Genomic DNA, 23,043 nt, shown 5'->3' on the forward strand with positions numbered 1-23,043 from the left:
GATTGCTAACAGTAGCCAAAGCTCTTGTCAGATGTTTCTTATGACATGTGCAGTATCATTGAAGGACGCAAGGCCCTAGGAACCTTTATTTACATGGGTCTGGAAGTATCTCTCTTCTATGTGGGGCTAAAAATTCCATTTGAAAAACTGCATTTCTCTGTTTTATTTTTGAAATACTTCACTTGCGAAATTGCATTGTGCTGTTTATTTTGAAACACTTTAAGGTTCAGAATTATTACATGAATCAACATATAGGTGTGGTTGGCTTAATGACTAGATTAGCCTGATTTTCAAGACATGATGTTCATGGTAGGGTGTCCATCTTTTGCACAACTCAGATGTACTACACAAATGACATGTTGGTAGGAAAAACAAGACTTCTCACAATGTTTTAAGGCCCCGTCTGGGAGTTTGTATTTGATATGCATTTGTAATTACCATGACATCTATGTGAATTGCAATTATTAATTGTGTTTGAGAGCTTGTAATTGGAATTCATTAGGATAGATCTATGTGAATGAGTTAGGCAGCTTGTATTTGAAATGCATTGGTAGAGAAAGAGTGTGAGAAGGTAGCGTGACTTGTGAATAGGTAGTGATTAGAATCTATGTGAAATAAAATCATATGATTTGCTGTGATTTGAAAATATAGGTTTTTAAAGCCTGTTTGTTTCACCAATTTTTATGGTAACGTAACATAAATAAGCTCGGTGGTAGACTCCCAAAGAGTTTTCACACGAGTTCATGGGTTAGAGTACCCATTGTAGTGAAATCTCACTGTGGTGTGAGTGTATGAGTGTGTGTGGGGTGTGAGTGCCTGGGTTAAAAAATAATAATAATAATAATTAATAAATAAATAAATAAATAACAAGAAAAACGTAAATAAGCTATCAGTATTATTTCACAATGTTTGTTTAAATAAATATTATGACACATGATTCAAGGGTCATGAAAAGGAAGTTGGGTCATTACAATTTTACATTATAAAATTATTATCTTTATATTATGAAATTGTTGTCTTTATATTTTTATACAATGAAATAAACAATGTCACTAACTTTACTACTTTAAACAATGTAAATTGTTGCAATCAAATTAATGTTATCCTTTAATAATTACTTACTTTACTAATATAGTGGGTGAAACAAGCGGCAGTATTTGGTGTGAATTGGATTCATGCCACTAACTTTACTTTCAAAACCGCTGGGATCGTGTGGGCTATCCACGTCCATCATGGGAAAGATGGTACGGCATTGATTGCACCTACTTTTTAAAGTTTTCGTGTACTTGATTAGTTCTTCAAGTAATAAAGAACTGTAGTGTGAGAGTTGTCCAATGACTGACATTTATGGTCCATTCCCGTGGACAGCAGCAGTTGTTTCCATGGTTTGGCTTTTGCCCAACCGCTCATTTTTCTCGGACAAGTGTGATCTGTCCGATCAGTGAACCAATATTACTTTTTGGTTCAGAGCATGTTCATGTGTGCACTATCTGATGAGTGGTCTCGATCTCCAGCATGCATCCCATCCGACGGTTGATGCAAGCCCCGCATTCTTTCAAACCCTTCCTCTGAAAAGGTTTACATGGCATGTATTAATTCAGATTAAATTGACTAAATGGTGAAACTTGCGTAGTAAGTTACTTTAAATAAGCTACTTATGCCATAAGTAGTTTATTTTGGTTTCTACTTAATTAGTAGATTAGTATGTTTGGTAAACAATCTACCTATCATTAAAAAGTAGAAAAGCATATTTAATTTTCAATATTAAGTAATTTTTCAAAAGTTTGTTAGGTCCCGCTCATATGGGACCAACTTTTGATGTGGATCATTCATTGTGTGAGCATATTTGATTTCCAATATTAAGTAATTTTTCAAAAGTCTATTTGGTCCCGCTCACATCCATCGTCCATCATATGGGAACAACTTTTGATGTGGATCATTCATTGTGTGGGCCCCACCTTTGATATGGGCCATTCTTCATTGGGGCCTACATTGGTTGTGGGCCATTTATAATTAGGGGCTGAATTTTAATGAGCATAATTCATTAGGTAGGGCCTGCCTTTGATGTTAGTCATTCATCGTGTCGGCTCACCATCAATGTTATTGTCCATCTTGTGGAGTCCATTTCAATATCCATTGCCTTTCCTATTGCGCTTGCCTTTGATGTGGATCATCCACCATGTGGGCCCACCATTATTAATTGCCCATCATGTCGAGCCCACCTTTGATGTAGGTTTCCCATCATGTGGGCCCCACCTTGAATGTGAGTTGCAGGGTCCACTGTGGATGTAGGCTATTCATCATTAGGGGTGAATCTTTGATGTGGATCATTCATCACGTGGGGCCACCTCAATATGGGCCATCATAATGTGGGGCTTACTAGATCAACTACCTATTTGTTGGATGATTTTCCAATCCCACGAACCCAGAAGGGTTTGTGGCTACAAAGATCATATTCCTTTAAATAAACTTCAAAGGGCTTGTTTGATTTTCCATGATACATGTAAACCCCTATTAAATAAGTAATTATTATTTTTTCACTTGAAAATGAGCGAGTAATTCCACCTCGAAAATTGTCTAAAAGTGTTGACATAAAATTGTAGACCCCACTATAATGTATATGATATATCCCCGCCATCCATCATTTTTATCGGAACATTTTAAATAATGAGCGGAAAATGGGGTAGATCCAATACTCAAATGGCCCACACAAAAGGAAACAATGGCCTTAATTCACCCACTATTAAAAGTTGTTTTTTTTTTTTTTCATTGAGCCCGTATTGAGGTTTATTCACCATCCAACTCATTCATATGGTCACACTGACATGGAAAAGATCATCTTGATCCAAAACTTCTTGGGCCCAAGAAGTTTTTAATGATATGCCTTCGATTCCACTATTTCCTATAGTGTAGTCCACTTGAGCTTCAAATTTATCTCATTTTTGAGCTTACGTCCTAAATTTAATTGGCATAACGAGTAGGTGGTGTGGATAAACCACATGCATCATAGTGAGCTCCATTTTTTATTTTTTATTTTTTGTAAAATTCTTAATTCAAGTGTTAAAAAATTAAGCCATCACATCTACTCCGGGAAAGATGCGGTAATTATCTAGGTAAATAATTATAACCCATTTATAAGATAATTACATTTGATACTATAAATCAAAGATGCCCTAAGTTACCGTGTCACTGATGAAAATGAAGAAATAAGTTATTTTTGAAAGTTGAAAAGTAATAAAAAAATCTTTTACAAAAGTAAGTCACTTTTTTTTTTTTCTTTCTAAAAATCCACTTATTTAAGTTTAATAACCAAACTAACTTATTTAAGAAGGGCCCTTAGTCACATGCACAAATTTATATTGGTTGAGCAATTCTAACCTTTGATTCAAGGACCATCGTTTCTGAAAATAGGATCATTGAATATTTTTCAGTTTTAAACCACCGAATGTCTACCAAAGCAAATTGAACAATAACAACAACAAAAACAAAATCACATAATTTTGTGGTTAATGATACATCTAAGCTGGAAGCCATAATTTGAATAGGCTGATTTGACTGAATTTTAGACCACCCATGAAATTTTAAAGTGCCTGTGTATCGTCCACCACACTGCGAGAGTTTTTTTAGGAAATTGGATTGCGTACTAAGTATTCTCTGTTGGGCCTACCTTGAATTATATGGTCTATCCATGCCGTCCATCCATTTTTCCAGCTCATTGTAGTGGTTGAGACCAAACTTGAAGCATATCGAAAGCTAAAGTGGATCACACTACAAGAAACAGTGGTAATAATGATTTCCACCGTTGAAAATTTACTAGGGTCCGTAGTGATGTTTATTGTCATCTAACCTGTTCATAAGACCACACAGGAATTGATGAAGTTAAAACACAAATATCATCGTGATCCAAATTTTCTGTGGCCCCCTAAGAAATTTTCAACGGTAGATGTTTGATTCACCTTGTTTCCTGTGGTGTGGTCCACCTGAGCTTTGGATGTGCTTCATTTTTCGGATTAAGGCCTAAAATTATCTGTAAAATGGATGGACTGAATGGATAAAATAAAAAAATCACAGTGGACCCCACATAGTTCACGGCGTACTGAGTTACTCAGTACACAATCGGCTTCTAAGTTTAAGAAGTGCAAATATTAGGGTGGTAAACGGGCCGGGCTTAGTTTGGCTTCTGTTCTGCCTAGCCCAGATTTCGAATTATTCGGGCAGGCTATTCAAATTTTAATTTTATCTGGTCTAGCCCGGCCCGTTGACGGCCCGTTGATTGCAAACCCAGATAAGTGAGCGTGCCACATGATACAAACGTTCATCAGATCCACTCCGTCCATCTGGTGCTCCGCCACATTTCTGTATTGATCCTAAAATTTATTCCATTTCAAGATTTAAATGGGTCCACACCATTAGGAATGGTTTGAAGTCTAACCTAAAATCTCTAAATTGGCAGGGTGTGGCCCACATGAGACTTCGAATGTCATAATTTTTGTGGAATCCGTTAATCCTAGTGCGGGGCGTCGGATCAATCGTTGGGATGGGATATATACACCACAGTATTTGCAGAATTTGCATAATTTTAATGGTGGGACTTTCAACTGTTTCTCATGGTGTAGGCTCCATGAATATTAAATTGGCCTGATTTTTAGGCCTCAGTCCAAACATTGGATGGCACACCTGATGGACGGTGTGGTCTAAGTCATTCTGTCCAGATCAGCAAAGTTAACAGAGGGTGATGATGAATGATATACATGCATACAGACTTCACAGACAAGTAAATTATGTAACTGTCCATATTATGGTTCCTAACTTAGATGTGCCATGGACCAAAAATTACACTCATATCAAGCGGTTCTGCTCCCATAGTGAAATATTCAGGAATCAGAAATTATGATTGTTCAAAGAACAATTTCTAAGTGCCTGTCATGTCAAGTGTTGTACTCAGACAGAGTATCATATTACTCCTCTTCATCTTTATTCTTTTCATTTTTTATTTTTTATTTCTTTTATTTTTGCTTGCCTTGGACATGGCCCATTTCATCTTCTGTCATGACTTTTACTTAGCCAGGGTATCATGTAACTCCTCTTTATCTTTATTCATTTCTTTCCTCTTTCTTTCCTCATTATTTTTTATTTTTATTATGCCTTGGACATGGCCCATTTCATCTTCTGTCACGACTTTAGGAGCCATGTGATAATGTGAAAGAGTAAGACACTTGATATGCAGAAAACTTAAAAAAATGTTCATTTGATTATTACTAACTCAAATCAAAACTAGGTACACTGTAAATTCCACTATTGCTAAGGAGAATTTCAAACTTGGACCGGTTGATCAATTCTAATATTTGATTTGCAGGCCCTACACAAAACTAATGGTGGACATTCCAATCTCAACTGTTCACCTGGTGTAGACCTCATGGGTTATGAATCGGCCTGATTTTTGGGTAATGGTCCAAGCATTGTGGTGCACTCTATGACAGTGTGGATCTCACCCACATGAAATTGGTCCATACACGTCAACTCCCTCCTCCTTAAATCACACCATTTAATTTTATTTTATTTTTGAATCCCTCTTAAAATCATTTCATAATTCTTATAATTTTCTCTCATGAAATTAATAAAACATAATATTAGCATTAACCGTCTTATTCAAATTTCTAAGTGCATATGGTATCAAGCATCATACTTAGCCCCAGTATCTTATTCCTCTTCATCTTTTTTCTTCTTTTGTCCTTTTTGGATGCCTTGGACATGGGCCACTTCATCATCTGTGATGACTCTGGGAGCTATGTGATAATCTGAAAGAGTAAAACACTTGATATGCAGTTACTTAAAAAATGTACATGTGATAGTTACCAACTCAAATCAATGCAGGTAGACTTTAAATTCCACTCTTTGTAAGTAAAGTTTTCAAACTTAGACTGGTTGATCAATTCTATCCTTTGATTCACAGCCCCACCCAAAACCAACGGTGGACATCCCAAACTCAATTGTTCCACGTGTGAGTCCGCTTGATTTTTGGGTAATGGTCCAAACACAATGTGCAACACCCAATGCATAATGTAGATCTCACCCACATGAAGTTGGCCCATCCACGTCAGCTCCCTCCTACCCAAATCATCTCATAATCTTGCAATTTTCTCTTATGAAATTAATAAAACATAATATTTACATTAATTGCCTTATTCAAAATTCTGAGTGCCTTTCGTATCAAGCGTCATGTTTAGCCTAAGTATCATATTCCTCTTTATCTTTTTTTAATCTTACTTTCTTTTCTTTTTTTCCATGCCTTGGGCAACTGCTACTTCATCTTGTGTCCCGAATTTAGGAGCCATTTGATAATCTGAAAGGCTAAGACACTTGATACACTGACACAAAAAAGAGAGTATATGTGATAGTTACCAACTCAAATCAAAACCAAGTAGAGTGTAAATTCCACTATTACCATGTAAAATTTTCTAACTTAGCCTGGTTGATCGATTCTATCCCTTGATTCGGGGACTCTATCCAAAACTAATGGTAGACATCCCAACCTCAACCATTCTACATTGTGGGGAACCCACGGGTTGTGATTTTACCTGATTTTTTTGGTAATGATCCAAGCACAAAATGCCACACCCAATGGGCAGTGTAGATCACACCCACATGAAATTGGTCCATCCACGTCAGCTGCTTCATATCCAAATCACACAATGGTTTTCGAATCTCACTTAAAATCATCTCATAATCTTATAATTTTCCCTATTGAAATTAATAAAACATAATATTGACATTAAATGTCTTCTTCAAATTTCTAAGTGCTTGTAGTATCAAGCGTTATACTTACATAAGTATCATATTCTTCCTTGATTATTTTTACTTTTTTTGATGCCTTTGACGCCATTTCATCTTTTGTAATGACTTCAGAGCTATGCGATGGTCTGAAAGAGTAAGACACTTGATATACCCATGCTCAAATAGATATACACACACACACAAACACACACACACACATGGACGGAAACGCTCACCTGCGAACCGGTTCGTAAGTACTACATACGAACTTTTTTGAGAACCCATCTTACGTAATGTGGATATAAAATCTGAACCATTCATGTGAAGCAGAACCTCCTGAAACCCCCCAGGCCCAACTTTTATTTTGATCTAAAACTTTCATGGGCCATGAAAAATGAAAACAGTTTCCTCCCTTGATTTGCATTTCTCTTTTCTATGGCCCACTAGGATATTGTATCAGGGTGAAAATTTTTCACGTGAGGTTTTATGGGATTCCGCATCACATGGACTGTTCAGATTAGACACCCATGGCACGTGTGTAAAGGTGCGCACGTGCGTAGGTGCGCAGGGGAGCATGACTATATATATATATATATATATATATATATATATGATAATTACACTCAAATTAAAATCAGGCATGATTTTACATGGTTCCAGATTGTGTGGCCTACCTAAGTTTCGAATATGACTAATTTTTAAGACATCCCATAACTTCGGAGGGACCCACCAAATGCATGATATGGATGTCCAACACATCAATGTGGGGCCACATAGCTCAACTTCATGGGATGTTCACATAAAGCCTACCTGGTATGTGTTATTAATTGAGTACCCAACATCCATCCGTTAAAACTTGATTTTTTGAACAGGTATAATGTGTAGTCATATCCTGACCGAATTTAAAAAATAAAAAAACTAAAACAGGACCTGTGCCTATTAATTTTAAGTGGGTCTAGTTGGCCTATTGGCCTAGGTAGGTCCAGTTAGCCCATTGGCCTTCTGCTGGAGTATTACGCTTATGGGCTAGTCTCATGCTTAGAAATCAAGCCTGTTTCAAAATCAGGTAGATTTCATGTCGGAAACATGGCTAAACCCTTTAAGGTTTTTAATTATTTTTATAGGAATTTTATAAATTATTATCTCATTAATATAGTATTTATATCTTAAATATATTTTTCAAAAAAGATTTTCAATAAAGTACCCCATTAATTTAAGTTATTATTATTGTCTACCTTTCATTAGAGATGATTGCCCACCATAGGTTTTTGAACGTACATGGAAAATCCATTCGGATTATTAGATATGTTATCCATGTTAGCCTATCATAAAAAAAAAGAAGAAAAAAGGCTAACCTATGATTTTAGGTGGGCTATACCAAAGGAAGCAGCAAGGATGGAGATGTCAACTCTTGATATTTATTAGGTCTGTTGTAATAATTATATAAAATCATTCCCATCATTAAAATTCAAACCAAAATTTAATCCTATGGCCTAGAATTCAAACCCATTTAAGAATTAAGTTGATCACAAAAAGGAAATTTTTTGGAAAATGAGCATTGTCTTAATAAGTTATTTCCAATAGTGACAAGACTGTTTTCTCGCCCTGAGCCTAACATGGGGTGAAGCACATGAGCCCACCCGAGCCGCCGACTCCTTGCTTGCGAGGCCAACCCAAACTAAACGGGGTCCATTGTTGAAAATCATTTTGAAAAAGTTCTCATTTTTTTCTTTATATATATAATACTCTTTTCCTCCCTCCCTCTCCCTCTCTCTCGCCTCCCACCAAAGCATTCCATCCTTCTCTCTGCTCAACGGTCCAACCCACGCATTCCGTTCCATTCCATTCCGTCCCTCTCCCTCTGCTCAACGGGGGCCTTTGGTCATTGAAGTAGCGTCGTCACAACAGGTTCGCCTCTCTCTCTCTCTCTCTCTCTCTCTCTCTCATACCAGAAACTCCAAACTCTGATCTTCCAAACACTAAAACCCTAATACGAGCTATGGAAACCCTAAATCTATCCAAACCCTCAAACAGCGGCATCGAAGGGGAAGACGACGAGTGCTACGTTTAATACATCCCCGTCAAGAAACGTCGCGCCATGGAAATCCAGAAGCTCCTCCATCTCAAGGACCTTAAATCCTCCAACCCCACTTCGGTGGACCCTATCGCCTACCCCTCCTCCGATCCTGACAATCCGAAGCCCCCTGAATCCAAGCCCAGCCTCCTCATCAAGGCATCCCAGCTCAAGTGCGACTTCCCAGAGATCATTGGAACTTTTTGTCCATAGCCCATCCATGCTTGGCCGCTACACTTTATAAACATGCCGGGTCAGGATCGGGCTGGACTATTTTTGCCTATCACGGCCGGGCCGGACTTACATTTCACAATATAGGCCGGGCTCGGACAGAGCTTAGCCGCCTCTAACCTGGCCGGTTAGAGGGGTGGTCCACTTGAGCTTTGGATATGCTCCAATTTTTGGCTCATGTCCTGAAATGAGCTGAAAAAAAGGGATGGACGGCATGGATAAAATACATACATCCTAGTGGACCCAACAGAGATTCCACACCACACCATAGCGTGGTGAGCTCCTCACTACACAACTGCATCTCAAGCAAGAATGTTTGGCATGTGCGGGATGTGACTGTGAGCGTGCTAGTATCCGGCCATGATCAAGAGGCACAGGAAGGTTCCCATCACTCTGGTTGGGCTTCCGTTTTCCAAAACATTAGAAATATCACAAATTTTTTTTTTTTTTTGAAAGATTAGAAATATCACCATTTCACTTTCCTCTCGCTGCTCCCTTCGATAGCCCTCTGCAAACCAGAGCAATCAGCCTGTCACAGACAGAGATGTCCGAGGAATCAGCGGATCAAATCACCACTGTTGAAGACTCTGCTGAGATCCAATCCTTATCGTTGGATTCTGAAGATGAAGGCGAAGCCGCTGCTTCAAGTGATTTGAGATCTGTGGCCACGTAAGAAGAAGTTCCAAATCATTATTTCTTCAGATCTCTTTCTCTGTGATTTGCTTTTCATCTATGTTTGGTATGTTTCTAACATGCACTGTAGGTTGACACTAGAAGAGAAATTCAAGATCGTAAGGAGTGTTGGAGAAGAGTGCATCCAAGAAGATGAGTTGCTGAATCTTCTTGCGACGAAGAAGAACCCGATCTGCTATGACGGATTCGAACCCTCTGGTAGAATGCACATTGCCCAGGTCAATTCCCTTCTATTAGTTGATTTCCCGCCCCTTTCTTATTTTCTCATCTAGTGGTGCGTTTGGATGCATTATCGATTTGAGTCGCAATTGTTGTTATTCTGATGAAGTGGAAACAAAAGTTGGTGTGGGAATCAACTTCCATTTCAATTTGTTTCCTCTGAAAATGAGTAAAACCATTTCATCAAAAAATTATTAAATCTAGATTTCCATGGTTACAAGAGACAACACTATGTTTTTTACTATTGACTTTTTAACATTTCCAAGGAAATAAAGCATGCTAAAATAAACATGTTAACTTGGATTCTTTTCCATTCCTCTGTTGTGATATCCATGTTTTCTGCCAATCCAAACAGGCCCCACGTTTCAAAAACTTCTTCTCATTTTCCCCCCTAAAAAGTGCGTTTTGCATGTGACATGGCATATACTGATTGATGTTCTAATGGTTTGACTGCAGCTACTATATCATTTCCCATTATTCCAATGCTAGATTACCTTAAAATAGCTTTTTCAATCTTATCTCCACCCACTACAACTCATGGCCACGTCGAGCTACATTCCGGCATCTTAAATGGTGTCTAACATGCTGACTCACTTGTCACAAAAAAAATAAAATAAACATGCTGACTCATCACTACCTGTAACAGACAACTGGCAAAAATCATATCAATGTAACTGCAGTTCGAGGCTGCATCATAGTTACAAATACTACGAAGCGTCGATAATTTCGTTGTTGCCTCTTGACTGAAGTGGCGTTTGCAATTCAGTTCACTGGTGCATCCAAATGCAGCCTTGGTAACTCTTGCCAAAGGAGGATTCACGAGTTTGCTCTAGGATATAACTAACGGAATGGATAGATGTGCACATTATTACTTTAGACTACATTTTTTTTTGGGCTGGGCTGAATGTTTGTTTTCCAACATTTATTTTACAGTGGTGACTCATATCCACTATACATTATGCAAAAATTGATGGCCCCGATGTGGATGGAGCATAAACTAACAATTACATAATCGAACAATCTTAGACATTTGGCGGCCATCAAATGGATAATTAGAGAGAATTCTGTGTTCGACATCAGATGGTTAAGATGTCCAGTCAGTTTGATTCAAGTATGTTCCATATGCAACAGTGCCCACAGTTTGGGTGCCTACATTTGTGTATGCCTAGTTGTGTGCATGTATGTGCTTAGAATAATGTACACCATCTTGATCCCTTCTTCATCTAGAGTGAATTGTACACAGCTGAGTTCTTCGCTAGGGACTTGAATATGAAGATTTTGGAGTCTAGACATGTCAAAGTAGTTGACAGCATCTTGAAAGCATCCTTCCTTGCAGGAGAAGAAGAGTTGCATTCTCTATTCAATCCATGTTAGCTTCTAATGCTTGATTCGTCCATCACTTTTGTGGTGGAATCTATTGATTCGGATTGAGGGGAGTTGGGGGCTGCATACAGTTGCTGGTTCTGTTTCCACATTATTTGGTTGCCTCTGTTCTGGCATGAAACAGTGCACATTCAGGGTACACCAATGCGTACTTAGTAAGCAACATCTAAGTAAGCTTTGCTTTCAACCATGAGTTGGCCCTAAGGTTGCCACGTTCCCTTTCTCTTCTTGCAGGTTGTTTCAATGCAATTCTAGTCATTTTAGCATATCATATTGATTTTCTTAATGATGGTTTGATGTCAGTCAAATGAAGTTCCAAAGGATCGTCCTTGGGGAGTTGTACCTCGCCAGCATCAATCTCAGATGCTTGACACTAAGAATTGTTTATCATCATTACTTTCGCTCCCTTATTCATTGGCTAGACCATTCCTTCCTGATTGCTGAGTCATCCAATTTGTTAATTGCAATAAGTTGAATCACAAACAGGTTGCATTTTGAATTATATTATGTGGTTGATCAACGTTAAGCCTCCATTAGATTCATATGAAGCATAGATGGAAGGTTGAGGCCTTCCCGATCTGTACCAAAGATTATAGTTATAAATGGAAGCTTTTGATTGTTGTGCAGGGTGTTATGAAGGCGATAAATGTGAACAAACTGACATCTGCAGGATGCAAAATGAAGTTCTGGGTTGCAGATTGGTTTGCACAGCTGAACAATAAAATGGGTGGTGATTTGAAAAAAATCCAAACTGTCGGTCGTTATCTGATCGAGATTTGGAAAGCTGTGGGAATGAACCTTGATGGAGTTGAGTTTTTGTGGTCTTCGGAAGAAATTAACAAGAATGCCAGTGTGTATTGGCCTCTTGTAATGGATATTGCTCGAAGGAACAAGCTTCCAAGGATAATAAGGTGTGGGAATAACCTTTCTATGTGTGTTCTTGCATTCATGTGCATTGGATCCTGAATGTTTCTGCATGTGTGCGTCTCGGTGTGCATTTTCTAATCTAGAACATGAGGGTGATAGTAGCATCTATCGACTGTAACCTAATCCAGTACCTGAATTTGACAGTTTCTTGGTTTTGTAGGTGTTGTCAGATCATGGGCCGGAGTGAGCATGATGAATTGACGGCGGCACAGATTCTCTACCCATGCATGCAATGTGCTGACATATTTTTTCTGAAGGTATTGTCTTCCCAAATGTCTGCCTTTATAAAATATTAGTAACAAATACTTGCTGCTTTTTCATTAGTTCGTATCAGGGTGTTATTTTCTATTCGTTTTGTTTATTGTTTGGTTTTCTCTAATCAATCAAGAAAGTGCAGAGTTGTTTTGCTGACAAGAGTTCGCAATACTCATTATTGCCGTTTCATACAAGATGACATCAGTGATGGCTACTTGTATTCTTTTTACAGGCTGACATTTGCCAGTTGGGCATGGATCAGCGTAAAGTGAATGTACTGGCAAGAGAGTACTGTGACGACATCAAAAGGAAGAAGAAGCCTATCATCTTGTCACATCGTATACTATTTATTCCTCTGCTGTGTTTCTTTATTCTTGATTGTGATTATATGGTTGGCCTAAAGTGCTGATGAACTGCAGACATGCTGCCTGGCCTACAGCAAGGGCAGGAGAAGATGTCAAAAAGTGACCCATCGTCTTCTATCTTCATGGAGGATGATGAGGTAGGTGCTCGAAAATGGAAAGAAATATGTGAATGTCAATTGGATTAAGACTGCATCAAAAACTTGCTGCATTTGCATTCAGCTTAGGCCATTGTCCAAAATGGCAGTTGTTTTGAATTCGTCTCTTCCTTGCATTGAGCTCACTTGTGCTCTAGAGCCATACTGGGCACTAGATAGAATCGAGTTCTCATTTGATATTCCCAACTACCATATGTAACTGTGTGGCCACATGGTCCTAATTGGCGTTTAGCCAGAATTGTTCCTGCATGATGGCACTGTATATAGCCTTACTCGTACAAATGCCCTTTTAACATAAACATGACTATGAACTGAGTTTATGAAAGCTGAGAACATTTGTTTTGACTATGATGTTGTTCCCTGGTTTTGGATGCTCCATTGCATGTTCATGACATCTTTTTCCTTTCTGTTAACCTTCGTTTCCTTTTTGTTGAATGGTTGTTATTTTAACACTGTACCTTATGTTATAGGCTGAAGTGAATGTGAAGATAAAGAAAGCATACTGCCCTCCAAAGATTGTGGAAGGAAATCCATGTTTGGAATACATCCAGTACATCGTTTTGCCGTGGTTTGGAAAGTTTGAGGTAGAACGTGATGAAAAGAATGGTGGGAACAAGTGAGTTTCTTTCTCTTCATTTTTTAGGGTAACAAGTGAGTTTTGTTTCATCTCATAAGTGTGTATTCTCATGTCTTAATTGTTTTTGAAATCTCCATTTATTTGTTTGAAGGTGAAGATGTTTGCAATTGTGTTCTCATTTGCAGACTGGAAACAGAATCAAAACATTTCTACCTGCATGTGTCAAAAATTTAATTGCTGTTTTCCTGAGTAATCATCATTCGCCACACATTTTTTTATTTTTTTGAGAGATACATTCGTCACACACATTTTTTTTTTTTGCTGAGTTATCACCATTCGTCACACACATTTTTACAAGTAATGGGGTTATTGCTAGAGGGTGAGAAGGAGAGGTTGGCAAGGGGAGAAAGCAATATGTAGCTACCCCTTCTTTAGCAAGACTACCATTTCTTTGAAGTTACGTCCTTGTAGCAATATTATTTTGTGCTGACATACTTTCTCTTGAGTTGTATTTCCTTTGAGCTTGTAAAATATGTTTCCTTGTTTCAAAAAGAAAAAAGAAAAAAACATGTTACATTTCCTTTTTCATTAGATATCTCCTTCTGTTTGAAATTTCACTCATACTAGCAAATGTTGCATGTGTTGATGGTGGGCATTGGGCATGTCTAGATGATCATGCTCATGTATTGAATTTCAAATGGCTCATAGATGGCATGACTGCCAGACCCCTTGACGCAGGGAAGGACGTGAGGTCGAGCATCGTCTTCCTCAAGAGGATAACTATTCTGAATCCATGGAACTTCTTTGGACTCCTCACAGAGACTTCTCGAATCCATGAGGAAAGAAAGCATAAAATAGAAATAAATTCTAATAAATTCGAAATTGATTAATGAATGAATGAAAACGAGTTCACAACCCTTTAAATAGGGGTACCAAGCAATGGGAAAGAAATCAGAAGCAAATTACAACTAAAACTCCTAGAATTCGCGACTTACTATAAATAGTAAAGGTCGTGATGTCTACTAGTGCGCAAGGTTTTCGGCCAAAAATAGTAAGTGTCCTATTTGGCTTCACTAAACCGTTCTCCTAGTTATTCTAAGCTCTTTTCACGTTGGACGCAACTCCCAAAGCCCGACGGATGAAGAGTTATAATTAAATTAAAACTTACTATTTATAGGAAAAACGAAATTAAAATAGGGAAACGACCATCGATCTAGGGGTATTTCGCAAATCCGGCTTGCGCAACCTGGTGTAGCGGGGTTGGTTGGCTAAAGTAGCTCGTTCTACTCCAAAATCATATATTTTATGCCCGATAACTCATTTTGGATTGTGAGATATGCCTGATCTAAGGTCCGACGGTCCGGATCACTTCTGTCGTCAACTGGGCCTTTTCTGATTCATCTTGGCCATGAAACCATCCGTGACCCGCTCTACATCAGTCCCTTCCACTTCAAAAGAACTCGTCCTCGAGTTGTCATCTTGCTTTGGTCTATAATACTCGACAGGTCCGCAACGTTGAAAGTCCGTGAGATCACCATGCCATCTGGAAGATCAACAACATAAGCGTTGTTATTAATCTTTCAAATGATTGGGACGAGTCCAATCTTCTTATTTTTCAACTTGTTATACGTCCCGGTCGGAAATCTCTCTTTGCGCAGATGGACCATAACGCGGTCGTCCACCTCGAACACTTTTTGTTGCCGGTGCTTGTCCGCTTGTTCCTTGTACTTCTCGTTCGAGGCATGTAGCTTGGTCTGCACTTTCGCATGGATGCCCATGATCTTGTCTGCCATATGTTTTGCTGCAATGCTCGTGCTTGGGTGCTTGGGTGCTTGGGCAGAGGGACCAAGTCAAGTGTGTGGCGAGACACTCGTTCGTAGATAATCTGGAACGGTGAATTCCCTGTCGAGCGGTTCACCATGTTGTTGAATGCAAACTTTGCTTAAGACAAGGCCAAATCCACTACTTAGGTTTTTCTCTTGAAATACAGTGAAGGAGGTTTCCTAACGTGCGATTCACAACTTCGGTCTACCCATCAGTCTGTGGGTGGTAAGCACTTCTGAATTGAAGTCGTGTATCGAATCGAGTCTACAAAGTCCGCCAAAAGTGGCTAATGAACTTCGTGTCACGATCAGAAGTAATGGTCTTGGGGACCCCGTATAGCTGTACGACCTCCCTGAAGAATGATTCGACATGTGTGTTACATCGAGGGTCTTCTTGCATGGGATAAAGTGCGCCATCTTGGAGAAACGATCTACCACTACGAACACCGAATCTATGCTGCGTTGTGTTCGTGGGAGACCAAGCACGAAGTCCATTGATAAATTCTTCTAAGGATCGTCAGGCACAAGTAACGGGGTATAGAGGCTCGTATTCTGAGATTGCCCCTTACAGGTCTGACAAACATGACAATGTTGTACGTCTTTTCGCACATCACATACTAATTGCGGCCAGTAATACCGTTCTTCCACAAGAGCTCGCGTCTTGTCTTGCCCAAGGTGTCCACCGAGGCCACCTCCATGTAGCTCTTGAATAATCTGCTCCTTCAAAGAACTTTGGGGGATGCACAATCGATTCCCTTAGAAGAGAAAATTGTCCTGTATATGAAGATCACTAGGGTGACCTTCTTGCCACTTCATCCAAGAATCTTTGAAGTCCTCATCCTCGGCATACAGCTCCTTGAGATAGTTGAAGCCGACCACCTCGTTGCTCATCGTAATAAGTAGTGATGGACGATGGCTAAGTGCATCAGCCACCTTGTTCTGCTGCCCTGACTTGTGCTTCAGGACAAATGTGAATTCCTGTAAAAACGCAACCCACTCTCTTTGAATCAGATAATGCCGCCAATGTCGTAGCGCCTGGACAACTGCGTACAACTCAAGCTCATAAGTCAACCACTTCTTTCAGGCTTCGCTGAGCTTCTCGTTGTAGAAGGTTATCGGCCTGCCTTCTTGTGATAATACTCCTCTAATTCCGACGTATGAAGCGTCACACTCAACTTCAAATAATTTGTCGAAATTAGGAAGTACCAAGACCGGTGTTGTAGACAAACGATGCTTGATCTCTTGAAAGCTCTTGTTAGCTTTATCGGTCCACTGGAACGGTCTTTTTTCATGCAATCTGTTATAGGCGCGACTATGGTGCTAAACTCTCGCACAAATTGACGATAGAAAGTCACTAACCCATGAAAACTCCTCACCTCATGAGTGTTTGTTGGGATCGGCCATTCCCTAATGGCTCGCATCTTTTCATCGTCCACACGGATGCTTGTGGACGTTACAACAAATCCTAAAAACAACAGGCTGTCAGTTAAAAAACTGCACTTCTTCAAGTTGAGGTATGACTTGTTAATTTGTAGGATATGCAGCACCTGCCTGAGATGTTTCCTATGCTTCGCCTCATCCTGGCTATATATCAATATGTCATCAAAATATACTACCATAAATCGGCCAGTGAATGGTTTTAGAACTTGATTCATCAAACGTATAAAAGTACTTGGTGCGTTCGATAGGCCGAAGGGCATGACTAACCACTCATACAACCCTTCCTTGGTCTTGATGCCGTTTTCCACTCATCATCGGGTCAGATACGAATCTGATGGTACCCGCTCTTTAGATCTAGTTTAGAGAACACCTTGGCCCCTTCTAGCATATCGAGCATGTTGTTCAACTGTGGTATTGAGAACTGATATTTGATGGTAATTTTGTTGATTGCCCAGCTGTTGACACACATGTGCCAACTTCCTTCTTTTTTTGGTGTTAATATTGTTGGTACGACACATGGGCTCATGCTTTCTCTCAAGAGACCCTTATGGATCAATTCCTCCACTTGCCCCTGAAGTATCTCACACTTTTCGGACTCATCCGATAATGAGGGCGGTTGGGCAGGCTAGTCCGAGGGACGAGGTTTATGTGATGTTAGATGTCCCTCATGGGGGGCAATCCATCAGGTAAATCTTCAGGTCAGACTTCTTTGAATTCGTTTAGCAACAGTTTTAAACTTGGAAGGATGTTTGAGGGTTCCTCTTCCTCGCCCTTCACCACTACGGCGTATACCTTGCCGGTTTCCTTGGATTCCTCCATGAAGTCCTGAATGGTCAAGAGGGAACTCCCCTCCACTTTAGAGACTTCAGGGTGGTTCTCTGGTGCTATAGGGGTAAGGATTATTTTTCGACTATCCTTGACGAAGATGTAGACATTGTCTCGTCCCCGATGGGTCGCATCACGGTCCGACTACTAGGGTCGACCGAGTAGCACATGGTAAGCTTCCATGTCAACTACGTCACAAAGTATCTGATCCTTATAATTTTTGCCAATTGAAAACGAGATAGTGCATTGTTCAGTTACCTTGGTCTCATTCACCTTTTTTATCCAGCTAATTGAGTACGGGAAGGATGTTTCGTAGTTGGTAGTTGCAACTTGTCCACCATCACTCTTGAGATGATGTTCTCGCTACTACCACTGTCGATGATCACATCACAGACCTTTCCGTTGACAGTGCACCGAGTACGAAATATATTGTGTCGCTGTGAATGTAATTCCTTTTGTGGGGTATACAGTAATTGCCTCACAACTAGAAATTCGCCACGATCCTCGCCCGTCACTTCATCGCCACCTGCTATTTCTTCAGTGGTTTGTTCATGTTCATTAAAGCCATGATCTTTTTCTGTGGCCTCATCTTCAGTGCCCCCTTCATTTATAGTCAAGTGTGCTGCGGGATGTTAAGGACAAGTGTTTGATAAGTGGCCTGGTTGGCCACAGCGGTAACAATTATTCGACCTTGGCCGAGCATAAGGATTTGGAATCCTACTCGGGCCCGCTGTTGTGGGTGCTGCATGTTGAGGTCTGGATGAGCCGCTCCCCGTATCACGGTTTGCGGTCGTAGGAGGTTGATGACGTTCTCCTACTGGATCTTTTCCTCATGCCAGCACTGGATCCTGCGTGGGACTCGTCATGGGGGGTCGAGTTGAAGGATAGGGATGAGCATGAGCTCTTGCAAGTGGTGTTTCTGCCCTACTCGCCAATTGAACTGCTTCATCCACGGTCCGACAAGGTACATCTGAACTCAGTCCTGAATTGTCGGTCGCAACCCACCTATAAATCGTGCCACCTTCTGTGACTCAGATTCTGACAGATCGTTTCGTGTAGTCAACTACTGGAATTCTTCAGTGTAATCTGTGACGGTTCGATTTCCTTGTCGGCAATTTTGGTATTGTTGGAATAATATTTGCTCATAATCATTGTGGAGAAATCGTGATCGAAGAAGACGTCTCATCCGTGGCCATGATGAGATGGGTGCCTTGTTCTGTCGGGCTTGTGAGAGTTGTAATTGTTCCTATCATGCAGAAGCACCAGATTTTAATTTAAACGCTACTAATTTTACTCTTTTATGATCTGGCACGTCTATATAATCAAAATATTTCTCTACTTCGGCTAGCCAATCGAGAAAATCTTCTATACGTAATAAACCATTAAAACTAGGAAGTTCAGCTTTACCTCGATAGTCTCTTTCAGCATGATCTAGATGATCACCTTTATAGATTGGTCTTCGGGCAAAACCCTCATTAAAGTCCTCGTCGCTAGAACTTGAATCATCTGGTGTAGCCCTACGGTTTGCCACTGGTAGTGCTCTACGAAAATTGGGATTGTGTCGTACAGCCACCATGGGTGGTGGAGCACCTCCTAGGGCTCGGGGCGGAAGTAGCGCATCCACAAGACGGTCGAATGTTACCTGCAGCCCTTGCATGGTCAACTAACTCTCCCGGTGGAGAGCTTCCATTCTTTCCGAAAGATAATGAATCCCTAGATCACTATCTAAAGGAATTTGATTCATACTTTCATTGTTTGCCATCGGCCCGAGGGGAATCCTTGCTTTGATACCAATTGACGCAGGGTAGGACATGAGGTCGAGCAACGTCTTTCTCAAGAGGATAACTATTCCAAATCCACGGAACTTCTCTGGACTCCTCACAGAGACTTCTCGAATCCACAAGGAAAGAAAACATAAAATAGAAATACATTCTAGTAAATTCGGAATTGATAAATGAATGAATAAAAACGAGTTCACAACCCTTTAAATAGGGGTACCAAGCAATGGGAAAGAAATCAGAAGCAAGCTACAACTAAAAGTCCTAGAATTCGTGACTTACTATAAATAATAAACTTACTATTTATAGACGGTTGTGATGTCTACTAGCGATCAAGGTTTTCGGCCAAAAATAGTAAGTGTCCTATTTGGCTTCACCAAACCGTTCTCCTAATTATTCTAAGCTCTTTTCATGTTGGACGCAACTCCTGAAGCCCGACGGATGAAGAGTTATAATCAAACTAAAACTTACTATTTATAGTAAAAACAAAATTAAAACAGGGAAACGACCGTCGATCCAGGGGTATTTCGCAAATCCGGCTTGCGCAACCCGGCGTAGCGGGGTTGGTTGGCTAAAGTAGCTCGTTCTACCCCAAAATCATATATTTTACGCCCGATAACTCATTCCGGATTGTGAGATACGCCCGATCTAAGGTCTAACTGTCCGGATCACTTCTGTCGTCGACCGGGCCTTTTCTGATCCATCTTGGCTATGAAACTGTCCGCGACCCGCTCTACATCACAACTATGGTTGGATTCTGTATGATTCGAAATGCTATATTATTGAGTGATGCCCGAACTACTTATATTGGATCTTTAATGACTGACCTGTAAAAATTTCATCTCTTTTCAGGACATTCACCAGCATTGAGGAACTAATAGGTGATTATGAAAGTGAAGATTTACATCCAGCAGATGTCAAGCCTGCACTTTCAAAGGCATTAAATAAGATTTTGGAGGTAATCTCAGTTACATGTCTCTCTGAATGTCAACTTGCTTCTTTTTTTTTTCCGAAGAATTAAAAAAATTTATATATTTTTTTTCTCTGAATGCCAACCTGCTTTTCAGTAAGCTCATGGTAGGAAATACTTGTGTATTCCCATTGGTATGCAGGAGATTGTGTACTAATGCCTCCAACCCATTGGTTTGTAGTGGCAGGAAACTCTACCCACATCCACGGTGGGATTTCAGATTTCAGCAATGCCCACATTCATTGTGCATAGAGCTTCACACCTACCATGAACAGTGCACAAAAGTGGGGCTTTTACTATAATTCTCCAGAGTGGAAAAATGCTGAGTGCTAGCTAGTGTATCACTAAAAAACATGTCGATGATACTTCAGCATACACCGGGCATGCAGGCCCTGCACTGCACCACTAGAAGTGTTCATCCCACAGTGTGGAAATCAAATTGATTAGACGATCTGGTGGGTCCACCATGGCTCGCAAATGAATTGTTAAAACCACACTTACCATTCAAATTCTACCTGTGATATTACTTGAACCAGATGGGCAGGAATGTTTGATCAATAAAAAAAAACTGAATGTTCACCATCCACAACTGGATCCACTAGGTGAATGGTTCAGATCACCAATGTTGAGACCTTGTACAGTAGTGGGTATGACTTTGGTCCTCTAAGAAATTAAAACATATTTTGTTTCTTCTTCTGATGGATACAAGTAAAATGCTGTTTTTGAAGATAACCATATCTTGTTTTAATTGATTTGGTGTTGCTTTGTTTGTAAGTAATCTCCTTTGCATCAGCATTGAAGGGCTTTTGACAACCATAGCTATTTGGGTGGAAATTCTGTTGCTGTTTCTTGCTTTTCTTGAAAGTAGATCTCAATTCTTCCTTTTGTACTTGCAGCCAGTACGAGAACACTTCAAAAACAATACTGAAGCTGGCAATCTATTGAGAACCGTGAAGGTATGTGTACAAATTTCTTCAATTATGTCTGTTTCCTGTTAGAGAAAAGAAAGCAATTGATAAGCAGTGCATATGGAATAAGGAATTTACATCCTTCAAAAAAACGAAAAAAAGAAAAGAAAAGGAAATAAGGAATTTCAGAAGCTTGTGTGTGGATGCACAATCTGTTGAACTATTGATGTTCAGTTTATTTGAGAGAATGACAAAAGCAATGTTGTAAAGCCAACCGGACCGGACAGTCGGATTTGCTTGAACCAAAATGGACATAAAAATAGGTCAGATCACTCACCATTTGTGGCAACTGTTCAGGCTTTCTGGGTCAAGCGGTCCAACCATCTAGCTTGGTTGATTCTGTTCAGTTAGACTGAATGGATGGACTCGTTGACAATTTTTAAATGGATAAGCTTTTAATTAATAGTCAGGACAAGTGTCGAACCTCTAAGCTCCTACTTGAGAAGCAGTCATGCTATCAGCACTAACATGGATTTTTTGCAGCATACATCACTATTCACTATATTTCTTTATACTAACTATAAACATTGGTCAGACCACACACTATATTTCTTTATACTATATATAAACATGGGTCAAACCAATTGATTTCATGGCTAGATGGCTCTGGACCATACCGATGACAAAAACAGGTTAGGGACCGGGATGGAGTCTGCATTTAAAACATTGGAGAAAAGTCGATGATTTTTCCTCGTGTGCATAATGAGGATGTAGCTTCTAAATTGTTGTTACATATTTTTCCTAGTCCAACTTGAGTAACTATATGTTTAGAAAAACCCGAGCAAAAGAATACAAATTCCCTTGATGTGACTGTTTCCTTAGTTTGAAAAACTAAATAAAGAAAAGAAGAGAGAGTGGGGAATTGATTGATTTCCTTTTCCTGGACTTCCCATAGGGGGGAAAGGAAAGGAAAGGAAAGAAGGAAAACCATTTTTGGAGCCAGTCTCAATGGAAATGAAAATCCGAAGGGAATTACAATTTGGGTCTTTCCCTTTTTAGGTACACTTCACTGGACTGGTAACAGTAACTCATTTTGATAGTGCATCCCAAGAAAATGCACCCTAAATGATTGGCACCTCACTATATTAGAAGTTTCTTTCCAAATGATTTAACAGTTCAGTGTGGTCGGTTGTGGACTTATATCCCCAATCCAAGATCCCATCTTGGTTTCCATGATGTGCTGTGGCAAGGAATTTCACACTAAAGTTTTTGGCTGTTTTGCAGGGTTACAGGGTTACCAAGTGATTTGTAAGAGGCTAATTTATTCAGACATGTTGCTCTCCTCAGAAGCCAATTACAGTAGAATGTTGGCAGAGATATTTCATAACTAGAGAAATAGATTCCATATTTTCTATCAATTATAATTTTCTGAATAGATGAAGGCTATGCACCCTATATACTTGGGTCAGAAGCCAATTATAGTAAAGAATGTCAGCAGATTATATTTCAGAACCACAGAGAAATTAATGCCATATTTTCTATCAGCTATAATTTTCCGAATATGTTAAGGGCTAATGCGGGCAACTAACATTTTGACCACTGATTTTCCTTGCAATGGTACATAACAATTTCTTCCTTGTGGAGAT

General features: G+C 39.7%; 1 protein-coding gene across 2 annotated transcripts; it reads left to right on the forward strand.

Moving 5' to 3' along the window:
- The first annotated feature begins 8,525 nt into the window (after nucleotides 1-8,525).
- On the forward strand, nucleotides 8,526-22,941 carry LOC131217646 (tyrosine--tRNA ligase 1, cytoplasmic-like). Of its 2 annotated transcripts, XM_058212587.1 has the most exons (11): nucleotides 8,526-8,682; nucleotides 9,584-9,748; nucleotides 9,843-9,990; nucleotides 12,002-12,285; nucleotides 12,462-12,558; nucleotides 12,789-12,894; nucleotides 12,976-13,058; nucleotides 13,547-13,692; nucleotides 20,372-20,477; nucleotides 21,386-21,445; nucleotides 22,682-22,941. In XM_058212587.1, the coding sequence occupies exons 2-11, from the start codon at nucleotides 9,624-9,626 to the stop codon at nucleotides 22,700-22,702; spliced, it is 1,176 nt and encodes a 391-aa protein (XP_058068570.1). In that variant the 5' UTR covers nucleotides 8,526-8,682; nucleotides 9,584-9,623; the 3' UTR covers nucleotides 22,703-22,941. The 2 variants fall into 2 exon arrangements, with proteins under 2 accessions (XP_058068570.1, XP_058068577.1); XM_058212594.1 differs by lacking the exon at nucleotides 8,526-8,682 and having other exon boundaries at nucleotides 9,566-9,748.
- The last annotated feature ends 102 nt before the right edge of the window (nucleotides 22,942-23,043 follow it).

This window comes from Magnolia sinica, chromosome 1 (assembly GCF_029962835.1).
Source record: "Magnolia sinica isolate HGM2019 chromosome 1, MsV1, whole genome shotgun sequence".
Taxonomy (NCBI): domain Eukaryota; kingdom Viridiplantae; phylum Streptophyta; class Magnoliopsida; order Magnoliales; family Magnoliaceae; genus Magnolia; species Magnolia sinica.

Coding starts and splice junctions, on each gene's coding strand:
- LOC131217646 (XM_058212587.1), top strand. CDS start 9,624: ATGTCCGAGGAATCAGCGGATCAAATCACCACTGTTGAAGACTCTGCT. Junction 9,749..9,842: donor GATTTGAGATCTGTGGCCAC/GTAAGAAGAAGT, acceptor CATGCACTGTAG/GTTGACACTAGAAGAGAAAT. Junction 13,693..20,371: donor GAAAAGAATGGTGGGAACAA/GTGAGTTTCTTT, acceptor ATCTCTTTTCAG/GACATTCACCAGCATTGAGG.